This window comes from Malaya genurostris, chromosome 1, assembly GCF_030247185.1.
Source record: "Malaya genurostris strain Urasoe2022 chromosome 1, Malgen_1.1, whole genome shotgun sequence".
NCBI lineage: Eukaryota > Metazoa > Arthropoda > Insecta > Diptera > Culicidae > Malaya > Malaya genurostris.
Window position 1 is genome coordinate 78,493,186 of NC_080570.1, and position 22,276 is coordinate 78,515,461.

The following is a 22,276-nucleotide window of genomic DNA, read 5'->3' on the forward strand; positions in this document are numbered from 1 at the left end:
AAATATATCTGAAATTCATGAAAGTCGTCGCGTCCTGAAACTTTATTAGATTGTGAGTTCAATGGCTTGTCCATGCCAATGCGGAGATAATCGGGCCAATAATCGGATCTATGCGGTGTGATAAAATTTACTGAGAGTTGCGTGAAAGAATTTCTATTTATACATGAGTAGTTTATGTTAACCGTACAAACATATCATTACAACTAGGGCTTCCAGGATTGCAGATTGCTCACATGAAATAAATTCTTTATTTATTTTTTGAAGATATATTCCAGATACCCGTACATTTCGAAAAATTGCAATTTATAGTCAAATATTTATTTATTCACTTTGCTTAAATAGAATACTGGAATTGTCTTAGAGGTATTGAAGTTCTGATATTTTGAAAACGATTAAATTTAGTTATTAGTAAATTTGATCTGATAGCCCTGATTATATCACGTTGCATTGTCAAGGTATTTCTCTCTTGAGGCTTGACAGACATAAATAATATTGTTTTTTGGTGCTATTGGTTCACCGAAATTCTCGATTCATTTGTATTGCCGAGATTAGTAAAGTTAAATTGTTTGCTGGTGCGTGTTTGTGATAAAAGGTAAAGCCGAAAAGCAACAGCCTGTGGATGCGTTTGTACGAGGAGCAGCAGACACGAAAGGTCAGCACTGTTGATCCGTACGACAATATGAGCGACGATGACAGGGATATTGATATTGATAGCGACGTAAAAAAAATTTAATTGTGCTTAAACAAGTAGAAATTTTATAGCTTAATTTTACAGGACGGAGAAGATTCTGACACCACTAAATCTCAAACTAGGAACTCCGGCGGAAACAATCAATTTTACTCACAGGTATTAAATTTCATATTTTACGTGTAAAATATTCTTAAGGCTACTCACAGGACAGAGGTACGATATACCTGCCTAATTTCAAGATAAACGTATGTTCCTCCAAGCAAAGCAACTTACAGTTTGTATATGGCTATACTAACACCAAATCTATAGCTTAAAATTCTGCATGAAATGTTCGAAACAACGAGTGTAACAATGAGAGACTCTCTTTGTTTATATTTCTCTTTCGATTATTGCGAAATATTCCTGCTTTTTCGGTAATTTCTTCAGTGCAGATTGTAAGATGATAGCCTTAGTTATTATAATCGGTGAATAGTTGGAGAGAAGGATTGCTAAGAGTACCGTAATAATCGAAAGAGAAAGTAAACAAAGAGAATCTCTCATTGTTACATTCGTCGTTTTGAACATTTTATGCAAAATTTGTGTTTCGTAGAAACCTATCTACTACCATAAATAAAATACATCAAGATTCCCCAGTGTAATAGTGATGTAGTTGAGCAACCCGTGACACCAAAAGCGCCGTTTGGTGCGTAAATGCTTCTAAAATGTATGTATAAAGTTGCCTGCGCATTTAACACAACTGCCCATACTTGCTTTAATGCGCAGTACTGCCCATACTTGCGTATCAGTCCCATATGGAAAATCGACAAATTGAGAAAATGATGAACACATATTTTGAAAATAATTCCCTTTTTTCCGCAAACATGATAATAGATCCGTGATACTATTGAATCATATACATGAAAATAATAAACTTATATAAATTATAAACTTTTCATCTGGAATGAAATATTGCATATTTTATTATTCGGTTATATATAATCTGTTATGCAACAAGATGGGACCCAAAAGCGAGTATTTTTGTTAAAGAACGGAAAGCTACTGGCATGCTTCTTTCGCACGTGCAAAATGATTTTTCTTTTGGGTAATAGTTTCAATCGTTCGATATAATTAAGTTTGATGTTTTCCACGGATGTAGGTTTCGATGCCGCCAACACCCGAGATAAATATTCTGAAACCTCTCGTTCAGCACATTACGTTTGAGATAATTCCAGTTTAAAATATAAAAGTTATGACCAAAACTAAGCTAATTTTTTTCCTAAAGTTGTTGGTTCGGCGGATACAACTATAAATGGGAGCAGTATGTTTGACTCTGGAGGAAACTATTTTGGCGAGGAACAGATCGAATCGCAACATTCAGACAGTTTACTTTATATTATCTAATTTTTTTTCATGCAATACCAGTGCTAAATATTGGTACAGTGGCCCGAAAGAAAAATTAGTACATCCTGCACATTTTTAGTCACTAAAACGTAATTAAAAAAATGAGTGGGACGGATATGCGAGTACTTTCCATATTGCCCCGTTTACACTTCTGCTGGCTACCAGCATGCTGGTGTCAGTGTACTGCCCTCTTAGGAAAAAAACGTTCAACTGTGGTCCAATGATCCAAAGTATTAGACCAACGAAGGACCACCGTTGAACGTTTTTTCCTAAGAGGGCAGTACACTGACACCAGCATGTAAATAAAACGATATATCTACAAGATCAACTTTTTAAAATGATCATCCGAATGAATTCGACTTGATCACTTTTTGAAGCATTTCAAATCGGATGGCAATTTGCAAATAATATCATAATGAATTTAAAATTTAACAGTGATGTTAAATAATTATTTGAATATTTTAAATTGGAATGCTCGATCTTTAAAATCGAGTGAAGATGAATTTTATAATTTTCTCAAAGTTCACAAAAATTCATATTGCCATTGTGACAGAAACTTTTCTTGAACCAAATGTCAAATTGAAAAGCAATCCACATTATGTGGTTCATCGATTTGACAGGTATACTGGAATGGGTGGTGGAGCTGCCGTTTTTGTCCAACGGCAAATTAAACATCGAATTTTACCTTCTTTCAATACTCAAGTTATTGAAAGCTTGGACATCGACACAGCAATAGATAATTTGAATCATTACATTATCGAAGCTAGAAATCTTTCGGTTCCCTAAGCTCAAACTAAATTTAATTCTCCTATCATCGATGACAATCTTCCACTGCTCATTCGGTTGAAGAATGTTCGTCGACGACAATATCAACGTTCTCGTGATCCTACTATGAAAAACAGATAAGGATTTACAAAAAGAAGTTAAACATAGATTTACTCTTGCGAAATGAAAATTTCGCTAAAGAAGTTGAACAAATTAAACCATATTCTAAAACTTTCTGGAAACTTTCTAAGGTTCTTAAGAAACCTCAGAAACCAATTCCTGCTCTCAAGGAAGGTAATCAAATACTTCTTACAAATGGCGAAAAAGCTCAAAAACTTGCTCAGCAGTTCGAGAGTGTACACAATTTTAATTTGAACGTTGTGAGTCCTATTGAAAATTAAGTCTCACTGGAATATGATCATATTTCAACTCTAGTGTTATTACCAAATGACATTTGGGGCTATCCATAAAAGACGTCACGCCGCAAGGGGGAGGGGGGTGTTTCATAAAACGTGACCTTTTGTGACAGGGGAGAGGGGGGGAGGTTTTTGGAATGTGACGTCCAATATTTTCAATGAGCGAATTTTTGAAATACCTGCTTTGCCCTATTTCCTGAAAAAAATCCACAATAAACGTTTACATTCTATAGGAAAACGTGTATTTGTTAATGTAAAAGCTTCTTCTTGTAAATTCGGAAATGAGTGATGCAGGAAATCATTTCTGTTGTGATCAGCAAAAGTGCACGAAGGAGCGAGTAAATTAGCGAAATTAATAAATTTTGCCTAATATGAGTAAAAAAGAAAAAGATTCAAACGGTTTAACTTAAGTTATGTGTTCGCATTGAGACGTGATCCTTCTATCCGGCAGGTATATCTTAGCGTGCTGCTTTTGCACGCCAAGCTCTACCTGTTGGCAGATCAGCTCAGTTCTGTATTTCTACCGACAGTTTGAGACTGACAGAAGTGGCCACTTCGAATCAGCTAGAGCAAAATCTTGACTCTTGCTACCAGACTCTCCACTAATGCCAGCTTGTGACAAGAGATTCTAAGAGGGGGCGCGTCGGAGCCGATTGTAGGTCGTATAAATCTGGTCTTCCACGGTTTCTCGGCCAGAGTCCAGCTTGTGGAAAATGGCTTGTAACTAAGCTCAGCCTATTTCAGTGAGCAGAGAGTGAGAAAGGCGCTTCCGAACAGATCCATCCGACACTAAAACCAGCAAGTCATGATTCTCTCAACTGGAGACAAAGACAACCGCTGTTCAGCATCAAACTGAAGAATGAAAGGTGATATTCACTACACGCGAGATACGACCGGGGTGGACAAGACTTAGACGTATACTCGTTTATTAACAATTTCTTAAAGCTATTTATAATAAGAAAAGTGTTGCATTGAATTGGAACGTTGCGCAACATATGACGCAACGTATTGTTGTTTTCTCTTTCCATTCCACAACGGGAGTCCTGGCGGTTCGTCCGCGTCCCTAGCTATGCATACGCGCGCATCTGGTTTACATAAATTTCTGCTTGGTTCTCTTAGCCGGCATTTGTTTACCTCCTACATTGAATAGTCTATAAGGCCCTAGCGCGCAGCTCTGTAAAATCTATCCTGCCTGTGTGCATATGCTGATCCCTTTCTTAAGAGGAACGGAAAGGTTTTATTACTATGGAAAATAAACATGAGACTTAAACTGGGGTAAACAGTCCTAGTTTTCTTATCGAGTGGTTGAGCATTTTTTATGCTATATTGAAATGTTCGATCGCGTTTTGAAATCCTGGATTTGAATTTGATGAAATGGATGAAATCTGCCGGGTAACTTTTCTAATTTTAAGCCGTGTTGGAATATTATGCACTGACAATTTTTTCAGTAAATTGATTTTCTGGCCTTGATAATAGTATATCATAAGAATTTTTCTTATCTGATTCTGATGCAGTTTGTTCAATTGTACTCCATTTGAAAAAGGGCGGGAGATCAACGATTTCAGACGTAGATCATGTCATGTCTTATCTTGATCATATGTGATTTTCCTCCACCAACATCAAAGCTTATCGAAATATCCAATGATTGAACTTACATAAATCAAGAATCATTTTAGCTCAAAATCACTATCCATTGTGTGACGGAGGATCAGTACCGATATTGATCGATGTGATTTAAAATTCACTTATCAACTGATCTTAAAAAGATTCTGCGGCAGTGATCTCGTTTTGGTGAGGTTTTGGTCTTTATTTTCTCAGCCCAGTATGCTACACTAAGGAAATATTATTCTTTACCTTTACCTTTACAATAATATATCTGTGTACCCCTAGGAGGAATAAAACAGATGATTTAAATGTTTCATCAATTCCAACCAAATACTTTTGTTAATTTATATAATTGATATTAATAAAATAATTCAGATGATTTTGTAGTTTTATGGATATTTTTTAATCTAATGACAGCATGTAATAAATCGATTATTCCCTCATATTTGTATGGTTTTTCATACATATTGAGAATGTATTGAGATGAATTATATTTATTTTGAATTCGTGACATGTGACATAGGGGGGGGGGGGGGTCTTTGCTTCTGTGACAATTTGTGACAAAGGGGGGATGGGGAGTCAAAAATCGTCAAAAAAACGTGACGTCTTTTATGGGCAGCCCCTTATTGAGCAGGGCTTGTATTGTGAATCCTCAAACGAACGAAGCAACAAAAAACATCTACTGTGAACACTTTGCTTGACATAGCTGAATGAGAGACCTATATTAGAGAGAAATTAGAGAGCAGACCAATTCCCCTTGCCAAGTAAATTGTCTCTGCTCTCAGTCTCAGTTAACACATTAACTAAGCAATCCATGACAATGTAATGAAATGAAGGATTCGCTCTCATTAGTATTGTACGAGAAAGAAGACCTTGCCTCACGGCGTGCTACAAGACGCGAAGCAAAGTCATATAGGCAATGTTTACGGTTTATTTTTGAAGTGTAGGTTTACAGAAATCATTTTTAACATAATGTTCGCATTCCAAGACCAAATTTGATCACATTTCAAACATACTTTAAACATTTTATAGCAGAAATTTTGCATTTGAGCCCATTTTCAAAAGGATTAATTTGTTTCTTGTCAGTTTACACTGTAAATATATCCTACAAAAACACTAAAAGCAATGTTCTTTAAATTAATATTCATCGGAACTAAAAGTTTTGAATCTAGTTTCCTCATAGGCATCTACAATATGAGAACCGTTCATAAAATGCTAACCTCATGAAGCATAGGTCTCAGCAAGCGGGCATATTCATGAACTAATGAACGAACGAAGCAGCTCTCCTTGCTTGGGTTGCGCTGTGAATTCTACCTGACATACGAATGTGTGTGAATAGCACTGATGGTGAAACCCTTTTGTTCATATTCGTTGCTTCAATTTGCAAGCCCTGTTATTGAGACGAATATTGATGAAATTTAGTCAACAATTAGGAAACTTAAAAACATGAAGGCTCCTGGTAATGATGGAATTTTTAATATTCTTATTAAAAATCTTCCCGATGTTGCCTTGAGACTCTTGGTTAAAATTTTCAACAAGTGTTTTTCTTTAGCTTACTTCCCAAAAAGATAGAAAAACGCTAAAGCAATTCCTATCCTCAAACCTGATAAAAACCCAGCAGAAACATCAAGTTATCGACCAATTAGCTTACTTTCTTCTATCAGTAAACTTTTTGAAAAAATTATCTTGTTGAGAATGATGTCTCATATAAATGAGAATTCAATTTTTTTACCAGAGCAGTTTGGATTTCGTCATGAACATTCAACTACTCATCAACTTGCGAACATGACAAAAGCTAATAAATCTTCTGGGTTATCCACTGGAGTTGCTCTTCTAGACATAGAAAAAGCATTCGATAGTGTTTGGCACAAAGGGTTAATAGCAAAAATGTCTTATTTCCAGTTTCCTATTTATTTGATCAAAATGATTCAAAATTATTTAACTGATCGTACTCTTCAGGTTAGCTATCAGAATTGTAAATCTGAACTGCTACCCGTACGAGTAGGTGTTCCGCAGGGTTCGAGCGTAACCAATCTTGTATAATATTTTCACTTTTGATCTTCCAAATCTACCCGTTGGTTGTCAGAAATCGCTATTCTTTGACGACACTAGTCTGTTAGCCTCAGGTAGAAATCTAAGAATGATCTGCAGTCGCCTACAGAGAAGCTTAACTATTTTCAGTGATTATCTGTCAAAATGGAAAATTTAACCAAATGCAGCGAAAACGCAATTAATTATCTTTCCTCATAAAACAAGAGCTTCTTTTCTTAAACCAAACAATAATCACATTCTCAAATTGAATGGCTTGGAATTGACATGGTCTGATCAATACTTAGGTTTAACGTATGATAAAAAACTCACTTTCAAGGATCACATTGAAGGAATCCAGGCAAAGTGTAATAATTATATTAAATGTTTATATCCTTTTATAAACAGAAATTCTAAGCTCTGTCTAAAAAACAAGTTGTTAATTTATAAACAAATTTTAATACCAGCCATGCTTTATGCAGTACCAATTTGGTCAAGTTGTTGTTCCACCAGGAAGAAAACGCTTCAAAGGATTCAGAATAAAATTCTGAAAATGATTATGAAGCGTCTTCCCTGGTTTAGTACAAATGAGTTACATAGACTCACAAATATAGAACCATTAGATGTAATGTCACATAATCTTCAATTGAATCGATTCGCACTCTGTATTAGTTAGTAAGTTAGTATAGAGGTTCCTTTTCCCCATTACACAATTCAAGTAGGTTTAGAACTTTCCCTACACAAAATCACAGAATTGCGGAAGCAAATGATGTCTTCATGGTAATAACCAAATCATGTATATAATAGGGCTGAAAAGTCACCACTTGTGGCTGAACACCCAATTTAAATCTTAATAATTTAATTTTAACTCATATTCCAATAAAAAGTTATTAAAACAAGTACACCCGTTTCTCACTAGCGGCGTTGTCATGATAAAAAAATTATTGCGCAGGACAAATGAGAACACGAACATTGATCGTCGCGTAAAAATAAAAATGCTTGAGGACAGTAACGGTAACAATCCTCAACAAAAAGCGGCGGAGTTACGGTAAAGCTACCGGATTTCTGGAGACATGATCCCGCTAATGTTGTTTGTGATCACACCAAGTTTCACCACATCATCGCGAAAATCGATCAAACCATTTTATGCCACATAGGGACCGTTCATAAACCCCGTTGACTCACTAGGCGGAGGGGGGGTCTTACGAAAGTCTACGTTAGTCTACGAGGGGAGAGGGGGGTTTTTAACTGAAGTCTACGTAGTCTCGTAATTATTTGTAAAATTTTTCAAGACAGACAAATAGATTAGCTTAGTTAACCGTCCGCACGTTTCCTTCGATTGATTAAAAACATTAAAAACCTGTTTTAATCCACCTAGTGGTATAATGATGCCTTTCTCATATCAATCATACTATCATATATAATACTGTGGTATTCTTCAAATAACTTTCTTCGATTCTTAAAAGAATAGCCGAAATCGGTTTGTTTGACCGTCTACTGATAAAACCTATCAGTTGGAGAAAATTTGAGGTCGATTTTGAATTTTTTTCGCTTTTCCGTGCTTTTCAGTGGTGGTATAAAATTTTTAACACACTTTACTCTATATTTCCGGATCCGGATGTCGGATCCGGATGAAATTCAGGAATTAATTCAGGACCTTTCATTTGAACCTAAGTTTGTGAGAATCGGTCGCGCCATCTATGATAAAACTTAAAACACATAATATTCAGGAATTTTGTATGGGACCCCAAGACCTTTCATTTGAATCTAAGTTTGTGAAAATCGGTTCAGCCATCTCTGAGAAAAGTTATTTTCACAGTTTTTTGCACATTTTACCCCATAATTCCGAAACCGGAAGTCGAATCCAAATAATATTCAGGAATTTTGTATGGGACCACAAGGCCTTTCATTTGAATCTAAGTTTGTGAAAATCTCGGAGAAAAGTTAGTGCTAAAAAACGTTACATACACACATACGCACATACACACAAACATACACCCATACATACACACACAGACATTTTGCGTACTCGACGAACTGAGTCGAATGGTATATGACACTCGGCCGTCCGGGCCTCGGTTCAAAAGTCGGTTTTCACAGTGATTGCATAACTGTGTTCCCTGGCGGAACCCACTGGATCTCCCACCGTATCCTGACCAGTGCGGTAAAATTTCACTTTCAATCGAATACTATAAGATGAAATTTATGGCCGCTGACCGTCAGCATATCCCTGCTAATTCATTTGACTTTTGCTGCCATTTTCAAGTGAAGCTCCCGGAATTCATCGTCAGTTGAATAATCATACCTAGTCACCTGAAGTTTTGCTTACTAAGTTTCGAAAGCCAAGTAGTGTAGCTCCTTCATTGCCTTCGCTCTTGGTAGTAAGCAAGTTCGAACGAATAGAATTATAAATGGAGTAAAGTATTAAAAATTAAAACTGAAAGAGGAAACAATTAATTTATTTGTATTCTGTGATTGATATTTCAGCTATCTGGTTTGTCTTTCATGTATTATTGGAACCAATTCGAATGTTTACATGAACCTCATTTGAAGGCCGCTCTCACACTATTGAAAGAGATATTTTGTTACTTTAAGAGATCAACTGACGGTAGTTAAACTGAGCCTCGATTGAAGAGAGTGATGAAATGAATGCTGCCCGTTCGGGTCGTCAGCAAACATTGTGTGTGTCAGATAGTGAAGTTTACTGCATTAGTGAGATCGTCAATGTGTTCCACATTCAGTTTCAATAGCATAGAATGAAGTTTTACTGCACTGATCCTGACCGTTGTCGCCTGATTGGACTGGAAACACTAGAGCGACGTAGAAAGATACAGCAAGCGTTACTTGTGGCTAAAGTAATCAATGGCGATATTGATTCACCAAAATTGTTATCTCTCCTTGACTTCCAGGCTTCTTAGCGATCTCTACGCTCGACGAGTCTACTTCAACCAAGATTTAATCGTACTACTTTCGGACTACATGAACCAATGACAGCATGTATACGTGCATTTTCCAAAGTTGAGCATCTGTTCGAATTTGGGGAACCATCGCATAAGTTTGCACAAAAGTTATCAAGTGTTTCTTTTTTATAAATTTACCGTTTGTACCTTTTTCCCTTCATTTAGACTATTATTTGTGAGATGAATTATTTTAACAAATAAACAAATAACCTTTCTATATAAGAAAGGAAAAAACAGTTGAATAAAATGCACGATACGTGCAACCTCAACCGACTTAGAACATAAAATTAGTAATAACGTGAATGATCACTCTCGTTCACAAGTGTCATAGGACAGGACCTTACCACAAGTGTCACATGACCAATGTTAGTAGGGTGAGTTTATTAAGGTCACTTACCTTATGATAAAAAAAGAACCGGAATTTTCATTTTAAAATTCCCGCGCTTGTCCAATCGGTAAACTTTTATTCTCTCAACGTCGGCAACACTTTTATACACATTCTGTCAAATTTTGACGCATATCGTACGATTAGTTTTTGTTTGGCGTCTATACAAAGAAGTTGAAAAATTTTCGTGTGGCGATTTTTATAATGGATGAAAATTTAGAACATATTTTAGATATGGCTTAGTCGATTTCTTCAAACTTGGATCAATACAGTGTGCAATATAGTGATATGAGTGTTCAAAATCATTATATCGATGACAACATTTCATAAGGTGCTAAGAACAAAGAGATACATTTAGGATAATCAACTTTGAAAAATGAGTGAGCATTTTTAATTCCTATTTAACTATTTGAACACATAATTTGTGTCTTGCATTAGAATATGTTGTAAGCATTTACAAAGTACTCAAACAAATCGTGGTTTTAATTTATGTATAATATTTAACAAGAAAATTAACCAAAAAATGTTTTGGTCCCTTTCAAAAGGCAACGTTGTTTTTATGCCATTCATTGAAACACCTTTTCGGCAAAATATTGTTCATACACCCTGCTTTTAGGCCTTTTCTTTTAATCAAAACAACTTGTGACGTTTGTCTTTAAACCCATTTCGTTCTGTGACTTGTTTTTAGACCCTTTTTTTTAATATGGGAGGTGAATTGAGTAATTTCTGCGTTCAGTGGATCGAGTGATTTCGCGGCAGCTGAGAAAAGAATTTCGGAGGGCCGCGGGAAAAACATCCCCAGAATGGAATTCCCGGCAGATGGTAGTTGTATCAGATGGCAATCTCTGGATACAGCACCAGTAGATCAAATTGAAGGAAATTGAAGTGGCATGGACAAGAGTTAAAGTATTGGATAGATGAAGGGAGAGGAAAAACAGTTTTTATTTAATCAGTGTTACAATCGATTCCTATATCCACATCCATATCTGCATCGAAAACAAATTCCTCCTCCATATCTTTTAGCTTTCGTCCACGTTTCGAAGGAGCAATATTTTTTAACATAGTCTCATAATATTCCTTATTAGAAACGTAAGCTATGAGCTCTCTCAGATCGTTGAGCTTGGCTTGCTGTATTTTTATTGGACTGTCATATAGTCGTTCTAGCTCTGGAATGGACGAATTTTCTAGATCGTATGGCTCTGCCAAAGTGAAAGTAGTGTATTCATCGTGGTGGCATGTTTTGAAACTCACTACTCCCGGTTTGAAAGAGTTGTATATTTGAATTTTAAAGAATCGTTCTTGTCGTCACATTTAGGGCGTTTGTATCGCAAAGTGAGCTTTTTCAATGAAAAGAACTGTGATTGCTCAAGTTCAATTACATGAAACGGTGATTTTGTTCGAACTTGGGCAATAAACACCGCCCAATCTCTTGGTATTTCTATATCAATATTAATTGATTTTTTCGTTTTCTCAATCGCCGCGTGCACAGAATCAACTTCCATGTGGCTGTGTCCAGACACCATAAAATTGTGTCTAATAATGATATTCCGTCCTTTTAGATACATGGACTCAATAAAGTAGCTAAACATGGCACACATGACAAAATTATGGTTCTGACCGCTGCATCTGTCAGAATACAGAATGAGAAGCTCAAGATCAGGATTCCCCTCGAACACAGTCGTGAGGAAATACAGTACACAACAACCAATTTCTTGAGCACCTCGTCGAGCAATCGTTTCGTTCCACAAATAGCACTTTACACTATTTTTGCCATTTATAGTATAAAATATAGTTAAATTGTATGTATAAAGTTGGCGTTTATAATAAGCGATCCCGCAGCGTAGATATGGAGTTGCTAAGCATTTTTGTAAATCAAAGCTTGCCGTACAAACAGTCTTGTCCCTTTTAGCTTTTGCGACATCCTCTCGTTTGATCTGGTATACGTAATTGGATGCTTCTTGATGCTTTTTATGAGCCTGTAGAATATCGTTTATTATGGTAGGGTCAGACGCTACCTTTATTGCGATTTTAAATTTGTCGCAATCATTGCAGCAGTCCTTCTGTGGCTTTTTAAAGCTCAAATTAAATGATCTGAATATTATGCGATAAGTGTTATAGTGAACTATTTCCTTATTTTCAGCTTTACATTTGTCGACGTATAAGTCAAACATTTTACGAATATTCAAGTCTGAAGATAAGTACATTCGAGTGCTTGATTACCGACAGTAGTGTGATCGATATGAGGGAAACGACTTAATGTGATTCTCGATATAAGATCGACTTTCTTGGTTAATAGTTATCCGGTTTGAAAACATAATTCTGTTGTCTTCGGCGCAAATACCCGAACCACGTAGGACCTTTTCAGCAAGAACTCTAGCCTTTTGCATCCAATGTCAAATGTGGCTAGAAACATATTTTTACACACTCGAACTCTACCTCCTACGCCAGGTAAGAAGTATTGAAATGTAAATTTTCTTTTGGAATTTAAAACCTAGAAAACAAATAAAAACGTGATATTATACCACACGAACACTGACTTTCAAAACACTTACTCGATGTTTCGCTGCATATTTCACATCAATATGCGAGCTCAAGAACTGATTCTGTCCTGAAGATTTGAGTCGTAGTAAACTGAACAACAGTTTTTCACGCATTTCTTCAGTGTACTTAGAACTACAACTTATTCTTGCACATTTGCATGACTCCTTGATTTTTCGAGCTGGTACTTTTTTGCCACTAGAGTTTGTATACTCCATGCCGCGTTCCTTTAATTCTTTACTGTTCAAATTCACGTCTTTTGATTTTCGAGTTGGTTTTTCGAAGCTCTTAATATCCAACTCATCTGAAAAATATATATACTTATATTAGAATATGACGATATCGTCGCTGTCTTTGGTGTTTGTTCTGAAAATCCGCAAAGGTAGACATCACATGTATGTGCTACAATGAAGTAATTAATTGGAAGCACTATAAACAAAATCTTCAGCTTTCAGATTTTATGAACAAAACATAAACGAAAAACTGAAATTGCATATTAAATCAAATGCAGGAAACATGGGATAGTACATCATACAAAAAGTGCAATCAAAAACTGATTTCAATGTGAAAGCATAAGAATCGTAGATGATCATGTCTATGCCGGTCATTGTAGGAAGGGAAGAAATGTGAGTTCAACACTTGTTGCTACTAGTGACTGAGAAATTTTCTAAATCATAGGAAAAAACGCGTAAGGAAAGAAAATTTATTATGGTAGATGTAATTCAATCACCGCGCATATAAACGTTACGTATAAAAGTCCAGATAAGTAACTAAATCGATGGGGAGAAGGGTATAGCGTGATGGGTGAGTCTATGTCTGGGTTCGATTTACAATTCCCGGTGAACGACCGAGAATAGTTAAAAAAGGGGCAAAATTAACAGACAATAATAATAATTTACAATTATAAGCAATGCGATGTGATAGGCATGATGCAAGATACTAAAATGGAAAACTTGTAATGATATGTAATACCCGAACTATATCCATGCATTATTAAGGATATGTTCATTTATATAAAATACTAGCTGAATTATCCGGCATTACTCGGAAATGTTTCGTGAAGGCAAGACTGGAAAAAGGACTGTCCAATGAAAAATAGCAAAAGAGAAAAATTGCCAAAATTATATCCAGAGAAAGAACTCAAACCTGCTAACTGCTCCAATGCGGGAATTCGGAACAACACTGCGTACAAGTGAGGGATACATTTGGCATGTTGAACGTACCATCTTTTAGTGACATTGCTGAACTAATACTGATGTTGTTCTGAACTAAATGATAATTAATCTTTCCTTACACATAAAGACTCACCAGATTCCGCATCCGTTGTGTCATCCTCATTAATTAAAGTATAATTATGGAAAGGTTGAAAATGTTCAAATATGGATAAGTCGTTCAACATTGCGGTATTTCCCGCATCTTCTTCACCCTCGCTGACATCAGAATCTGAGTCACAACTCTCATTGCAGTTGTGTTCCGTCATTGCTTGATCTTGTATTATCAAACCAGACTGTTTTTCGCGACCTTCTTGATCAATGATTGAATCACATGGCAAATGATCTGTTTGATTATAGATTAATTTAATAATTGAACTAACACTTATACCATAAAAATTACAGTTAGAAAACATCGATGTACTTTTAGCGACCCGAGCACAATATTTGCTTGAGGTATTTTGAGGAGACTTCGGGGATGCCTCACAATGCGTGTGTGATGTTTTCATTACGGGAATTGAGAATGTTGTATTACTAGACTGCTGATTTGATGATAAACCATACGATTTTAAGCGAGGAGTATGAAGACCAAACGTTGTAGCAAATGATGACTGATAGGAGCGTTCGTTTATGGATCGTGAATGAATGCGGCTACAAGAAGTTTGTAGTGCTCGATGTTTCAAAATTCGATCTATTGAAGGTTCTTCAAGGCTACGATCGCTTCTTGATGTCCGCACAGAATGATTTCGAAAAACGCGGTGTTTCATTGTTCCAGCAACAGAGATAGTGCGACTGCCCGTTGATGATCCAAGGCTATCGTTATGAAGTGGTGAGATCCTTGTTGAATCAGAATCTCTTGATAAACGTTTCAACATTGGCTCGTGGGTAAAATTAGTTGTATTGGCAAGATTACGGCAAGGATGGCGTGTTGCATTTGACATAGGCTGTTTTTAAAATTTTGGTGGCGTCTTATCTCTAAGAGACCAAATGTATCCTTCGTCTGCAGTCCGTATAAGCATATTACAAGTAGGTTCGTTGTGCGGAGTATAAAACAACGGATAATCCATTGTACGAATTAGCAAAGACTCACTGCTTAATTGATCTCTGTCTAATTCCGGTTGACACAACAAAGACTTATTGTTTAGCGGTGTAGACGAAACAATATTTGTAAAAGATAAACTTGGACTTCCGATTGTGCTGTTTGCGAAGCATTTCGATATATTTGGTGCGGAACTATTTCCGACCTCTTCATATAATGCTACTGACGGATTACTGAAAAGCGCAACATTCTCATCTTCATCGTTCTCGATCATTGCTGCTGCATCTGAAAAAGAGTCTACTTATTTGCCGTGATATTTCTCCTTTTGAACATTTGTACCTAGCTGTAAATGAAACCCGTTAGAGTTTTCCATTAAAATAGTCGAAGCGCTTAACTTGAAAAATAATTCAATTTTGTTTTTTTTTCAACGATTAAAACATAATGGTCTAAATCGCAAGCACACTAGAAAACGAGAAAATGTTTAAAAGCCCTTTTCCAATCGAAGAACATACAACCTTTTCCACACTGAAAATTTTATAGTACCATTCCAATTTGTAGCCGACTTGAAAATAATTAAATTACCATGTATTTCCATAAATTTACGTTCGAAATTTTCTTATTTGATTTAAAGGATTCAACATTCGTTACAACCTGCGTTATTATATAGATTATGAGTAAACATTTGAATAAACTCAAACTGAAACGGCACATGCACGAATAGGCTTGTTTTGATTTTGGATGCATATGCTCCCATGTTTATCATATGAATATAAAAGGTAACACAAACAAAATTTGATCATTACAATTATTTTGTTGATGTGACATTTTGAAGATTTCGATTTCAGAGGAATTTTTCAAACAAACATTAGCTCATTTTAAGTGAATCAATAGATTGTTTAGTGATTAAAAAATGTATGCATTAATTGAATTTGTTTACATTTGGTTTATGTGCCCTTATGAAAAGTTGTCATCGATATATATTCAAAATTTGTAAGAAATCTAAGAAATTCATCTCAAAAAGCTACATTTTCAAAATTAGGCTTGATGCTTGTAAAATGATGCTTAAATAAATTAATTTCTCATATACTCCAATGAGAATTATGATAATATAGTGATTGCATTACGCTTCAACATCGTTGATATCTTTCTCATAAACAAAAAAAAACTCTAAATATAGGACACATTGAACGTCCCCGAGGCTGACTATAAAAAAGTGGACTTTCCGTTCAAACGATATCGTTCCAAATCATTACTAAATTTTCTATCCCCAGTTTGATTATACATAAGTCAACATTATTTATGTATGTTTTACCCTTTCGACAGGCTGAGAAGAGAGCACATCATAATGCACTAGAGCGGAAGAGACGAGATCATATTAAGGACAGTTTTACTTCTCTTCGTGATTCCGTACCGGCACTACACGGGGAAAAGGTAAATGTAGGCAAACCCAATTCTGTGTGAGACATCTATACCATCGAAATTTTAACATTTTATAGGCGAGTCGGGCGCAGATTTTAAAGAAAGCGGCGGAGTATATCCAGTTTATGAGACGTAAAAACAATTCTCATCAGCAGGATATAGATGATCTCAAGCGTCAGAATAGTCTTCTTGAAACGCAAAGTAAGTATTTTCAAACACGCAATAAATATTAGATTAATACAAAAATACGCAAAGCAGTATTCTTAGTGTCAGTAGGGTCGTAGTACTAGCCATGCAATGATTCTGCATGCTAAGAATTTTCTGCGAAGTCTGTTAAAAAAGAGAGGTCAAATTTCACAAAAAGAGTGTAATGCCAAGACTTCGCTTTTAGCATTAATTCTAGATTCTTAGTTAAAGATAAAGTTCAACAAATTTTCTAGGCGAATAAATAATTCGGTTATGTTAGGTTATGCGAATGTTTGATGTGAAATTTTGTATGTGATATATTATGCCGTGCATACCAAAAATAACAATCATGGTATGTATACAAATTTTTAATGTGATTTGTGTAAATTTTGAGTTATTTTTATTAGAAATATTACATTTGAAGATTCATTTATTTATGCATTGAGAGCAGGATAAAGCCTGTTGGGTCCGTAATTTTCTAATCTCTTTATCCCACAGATATAAAATATCAGATTTTATTTCAACAGATCTAAAATATCTATATGGTACACAGTCTGTTAAGTAAGAGCGTGTCCACCTTAACTTACGATCGGTAAATGCGATCTTGATTTGTTTTTTGTGCTTTGAAAACCAAAACTTGTTCCTCGTGCCAATTAATTCTGATTCCTGATTCTGATACGTCAAGGACAAGCGAAGTTGAAGCAAAACGGTCTCGAGCGAAAAAACACTTCACCATTCTGGAACATTTGTGCGCTAACAATGTAAAAATCTTGTAAGAATATAATGATCCTGATATCACCTGTTGTAAATCCTATCGAAAACGTCTGAGCCTAACTCAGGCAGAAGCTCCATTGAAAACGTGATTACACTTTGAAGTAGCTCTCCCGAAAAACTCGACTCATTTGAAAGCCGCTTTTCCTCGAATATGCCGGAAATTTAGTAGAAAGTATGCCTCGGAGTTACCAAGCAATAATTAATGCTGGTGGTGATTATGTATAAGTCTAAAACTATTTTCAAATAAACTTTCTCAAAATTATGCATACTGCTCCTACAAGGCTTATAACATAATCACTCTCATTCTTGTTTACGTCCGTATCGACCATACGACGAACGGATACTTTCAAACAAATACGAATAAATCATTCTTTTCACTCTAATGAATTCGAGCGCGACTCGTTTGCCACAACATATTTAAATATTAGTAAACTTCTTCAAATAAACACTAAACCATGATGAAATCGCTCGAATTTTTATCATAACCATATTCGAAACGCTAGAATATATGCCAGTTTATTGTCGAACAATACGTGTATTTAAACATCATTCGCCCGAGGCTCATCGTATCATCCATTCCATTGCTTCCTCGTTGGTGTTGTGTGTGATTTCCGTTTTCTTCTCGTTTTCCTTGTTGAACGTAGTCTTGAGCAGAGCTGCAAATTGTCAGTCATGTCAAATGACCTTGACAGACTGACTAAAATCATCGTCAACTGTAATCGGTACGATCAAAGTGTCTGTGAAATGAGATACTCGATAGTTCAATGACCAAGTAGAAGTATACTCAGTCAGAGACAGATGATGCATTTTGTTCTCTCTCTCATTCTCCTATTCCCTGTTGACGTACAAAAATTCCATGAGAGTACTAACATAAACATAAATTGATAAAGTTCATTGTTCTTTGTAAAAAGTCAGTATTGAGTATAATATCAAGAGAATTTAAGTTATGACAGATCGGCTCTCAGACACCAATCGTCGGTAGAGTCTGGTTGGCAGCAGTCCAGTGACATAAACTTTCCAATCTTCGTCGTGCAAAGTTGCTCGTTGATAGTGACATTTAGCAGCTCTGGTCTTGAGCTCATTGATAGTTCTTGTTCACTAGTAACCGTTCCTTAACGGTTGTCCTTGTCTTTGGTTGAAGATGTCCTTTTCGCAGCTTCAATGCTGGGTATACCGTAGTGTGCAGGTTGTTCACAAATCTGACATGTAATCAGCTGATTCTCATTAGTAATCAGCGTTTTACACGGATGTCTCCCGGCTTGTTCACCAATGATGTAAGATGGAATTGCCATACGTACCACTCGCACACCGAATACCAGAGAAAAAATTCCGCCAAACTTCCCTTTCGATGGAAAGAATTTCTCCGTATTGCGACATATTCTACTGAACGAACTGATTAATGGCCTGCGGGGGAACGTCATGAACACGCACTGCTATGGCATCATCCACCACGTACACAGGGATTTTGTATATTAGATTGTCACACTCGACGCTGTGAGGGGCTGGGGTCCACTAGGAGATTGATAGTACCTATTAGCTCTCTCCGGACAGTACCAGCCTAGATGCCGTGTGGAATCGGCGACAATTGCAGGAGTTTCTTTTTCCTTTCAGTTATCAGATTTTTCAATGTTTCACTTCTGATTACTCTATTTTACTAAATTATCTCTTCATTCAACCTATCAATTTCCGTCTAGCTTCGGAAAAAAGTTTTATTTGGAATGTTTCCTTCTTCCATGTTATTGATTGTCTTTCAGGATTATAAATTGAATTGATAACGATTGCGCAAATCCATTGATATTACAAAGTTAATAACAGAGATAACATATATCGGTATATTGAATACATAGTAAAAAACAATTGATATTAATATTTCAAACAATAAATTAATATTTTTCTCGGTAGCCGGCTGCCCAGATCAACCAATATAACCAAATAATAATTTTAATAAATAATTAAAATAATAAAGCGGAAATAATAAAGAATCAAGACGCACGTGAAATCTTTTTACCTTTATTTGGAATGCAGTTACATCTCTTTCACGTTAAAACATAATGTACACAGAGTTATACGCCTCGTTGAATTGAATCTCAATTACATTATTAGCTTCTAGATGCATTCGTTCTTTAGGTAATTTCATTTGCTGCTGGTCTAACTTTGCAGCATTTGAAATCAATACATATTGAATTTGGTCTTGTAGGCCAAGTTTCTGGCTTTTGAAACCCGTGTTTGCCCATTTCGTACACCAAACTATTGCTTACTACACTGTATTGTCTTTGTTTCTGCCGTTTCGACCGTAAACAATTTTCGACTGTGTCGGATGAGATGCGAACACGAACTATTGAAAACAGTTTCATCGATTTCCAACAAATTTCTTTTCGAATGTAAAGGTGATTAGATTGGCGTTGTTTTTACGCTTGTTCGATGTTTGAAAGTGTAAATCGAGCACGGCATTGACCTACAGATGTAACCATAGACATTAAGTGATAGCACTAAACTGGCATGAAATCAACACCAATACGATATAAATGTCGTATTGTAACCATAACCTATATATTTGAAACTTGAATGCTGCAATGCATCATAGTTGGCTCGATGCGATTATAAAGCGCTAATATAAAATCTACAAGCACTAGCGATTTTATGCTGTACATATTAATTTAGTGCCACTATCGAACAAGTATAATGTTATTATAATACTGATGTATTGCTTTCATTTTTCTCTGGATAATCTGTCGAAAACATAACATAAGCATAACTGAAAATATTGAGGCTAATTTCCTCAAAGTGCAACTTTTCATTCATCAAGTAGGGATGAAGAAATTGCTCCCATTGTACCTTAGAATACAACGGATTAGTGAAGAGCAAAACTTTAGGCAACAAATTAATAGTTCCAACGAATTCCTGAAATGAAAGTCTTGAAATCTTATTTTCTCTTCTCTTTATTTATTTGGTTAATGCTACTCATAGAAAAACTCTTTTGACTTGAACATATGTCATTCTCAAACGGGCGCAAAAACCATCATCTTTTAAAATAGCAACACAAAAATATTATCACAATACATTTAAAACGAAAAACACATAACATTATTAAAGATAAAATACACATAATTTAATTATAAACAAAAGTAAAGATTAAAAGAATATCAAAATATAGCAGATCGTTTGACTGTGCTAGTGAAGCGGCTGGATGGTTCTCCAAACTCAAAAAGATCTTCTACAGCAGTGAATGATCGAATGGCAGCGATTATCGGTTCATTATATTCAAAACTAGTTTTACGAAATCTTTGCTGAAGTAGAATGCCATTCCGCAAAGTTCTGTTCGGTGCTCGAAAATTAATTTCGGATCGCAGTTCCGGTGCATCAATTTCTCCGTTGATCAGTTTTGCAATAACTACTGTCTGTTGTATTTTACGGCGACGTAACAGCGATTTGATTCCGATTAGTTGACATCTATCCAGATATGGTTGCAGATTCGAGGGATCTCTCCACGGTAAGCTTCGTAATGCTAAACGAACAAACCGCTTTTGAACTCGTTCAATTCGCATGCACCATGAGAGCTGATACGGTAGCCAAACTTACATCGACGTAACAAGGTTCATTTAAGTGAGCAAAAGGTTTCTCCTTCTACCTTCTACCAGAGGAGTCGAACTAAGTGATGCGAATCATCTGATATGTCAGTCATTTACTAAATAATTACTGACTGACCAGAAGTCATAAATTTAAAGTAAAAAAAGTTTTCTCGCTAAATTGTTAATCAAAAATTGTTCCTGTGATTGTCAAGCTACGAACATTCATCCAACACGACTAAATAATATCATCAGACTAGCGAGAAGTGACGAACAACAAGTCGCGGGGGCAGGTTTTGTAAATTTGCGGAATCAATTTAAAGTAGTTATCTTAGTTTTTTTGGCTTCACTTTTTATCCCATATGTCGAAACCATAGTTTGAGAGAGATCTACAATCGTTGTTCGATGCACTGACTCAAAAGATGATATGGCGATCGGTTCATTCGCTTAATATTTGTGTAAAAAAGCTTTTAACATATTCACAATATTTTTTATGAATTCATCGCAGCCAAGTAATCACTAAAATAATGGGAAGATACATTAACAGCATTTGACAACTCTACTAGCCGAAAACATAAATTCAAAAAAAAATTTGGGCGAAACGAAGTTCGTCGGGTCAGCTAGTATATATATAAACCTTGTTACCTAAAATACAGAATAAAAGTTTTCTTTTGCCATTCATCATAACAGTAATTTCTAATTTTCATTTTTAAGTTCGGCAATTGGAACAAGCTCGTGCTACCGGAAATTTCGGCGAAGTGAGTGATCTCGGATTAGGCATGAATGATAGTTCTCGAGAATCGGACAGCTCAGACAACGATGATACCGCGAGCAACAATGGAATAGTCGGAGGAGGTATTCATCGAAATAAGAAGTTGAAGACCAATTCGAATTATTGAAGACCATTGACAATTATTATCAAACTGGTAAAATGATATTCACCGTAAGGTTGAGGACAATTCAAGGAACGATAAGAGCAGAAAGCAAGAAGAAAGTATTGATTGAACAAGTTTTCATTATCAACTAAATATTTTTCCATTACAAGCATCGGAATGTTTTTGTGACTTTTTTTACAGATTACTTAATCTGTAAGCGAAGAATATAAAACCAACAAACGATTCAATAGTGTACAAAATATATGTTTTATTTAGTTTTATTATGCTCTGTTAGAATAATGCGAAATTGGTATATGTGGACAGAAATTATATTGGAATTGTAATAACCTAACCAGCATAATAATTCGTCAAATATGAATTTGAATATAGTTTGCGTTTATTTTTAAATTTAGCTTTATGCATGTATTCGGATAGAAC

At 35.7% G+C, this 22,276-nt stretch overlaps 2 protein-coding genes across 3 annotated transcripts in view; one reads left to right on the plus strand and one right to left on the minus strand.

Moving 5' to 3' along the window:
* LOC131440541 (protein FAM50 homolog) overlaps positions 1-22,276 on the minus strand; it is a 347,038-nt gene that overhangs the window by 320,962 nt on the left and 3,800 nt on the right. The window lies entirely within an intron of this gene.
* LOC131440548 (protein max) lies at positions 435-22,246 on the plus strand. Of its 2 annotated transcripts, none has more exons than XM_058611919.1 (5): positions 435-718; positions 776-847; positions 16,342-16,455; positions 16,515-16,638; positions 21,678-22,246. In XM_058611919.1, exons 1-5 carry the CDS (start codon positions 620-622, stop codon positions 21,860-21,862), a joined length of 594 nt encoding a protein of 197 aa, XP_058467902.1. In that variant the 5' UTR covers positions 435-619; the 3' UTR covers positions 21,863-22,246. The 2 variants fall into 2 exon arrangements, with proteins under 2 accessions (XP_058467902.1, XP_058467903.1); XM_058611920.1 differs by having other exon boundaries at positions 16,342-16,449.

What these genes read in the sequence shown, in the direction of transcription:
- LOC131440548 (XM_058611919.1), top strand. Translation starts at nt 620, where the DNA reads ATGCGTTTGTACGAGGAGCAGCAGACACGAAAGGTCAGCACTGTTGAT. An exon ending in ATATTGATATTGATAGCGAC is followed by an intron (nt 719 to 775) that starts GTAAAAAAAATT and finishes TTAATTTTACAG; the next exon opens with GACGGAGAAGATTCTGACAC. An exon ending in ACAATCAATTTTACTCACAG is followed by an intron (nt 848 to 16,341) that starts GTATTAAATTTC and finishes CCCTTTCGACAG; the next exon opens with GCTGAGAAGAGAGCACATCA.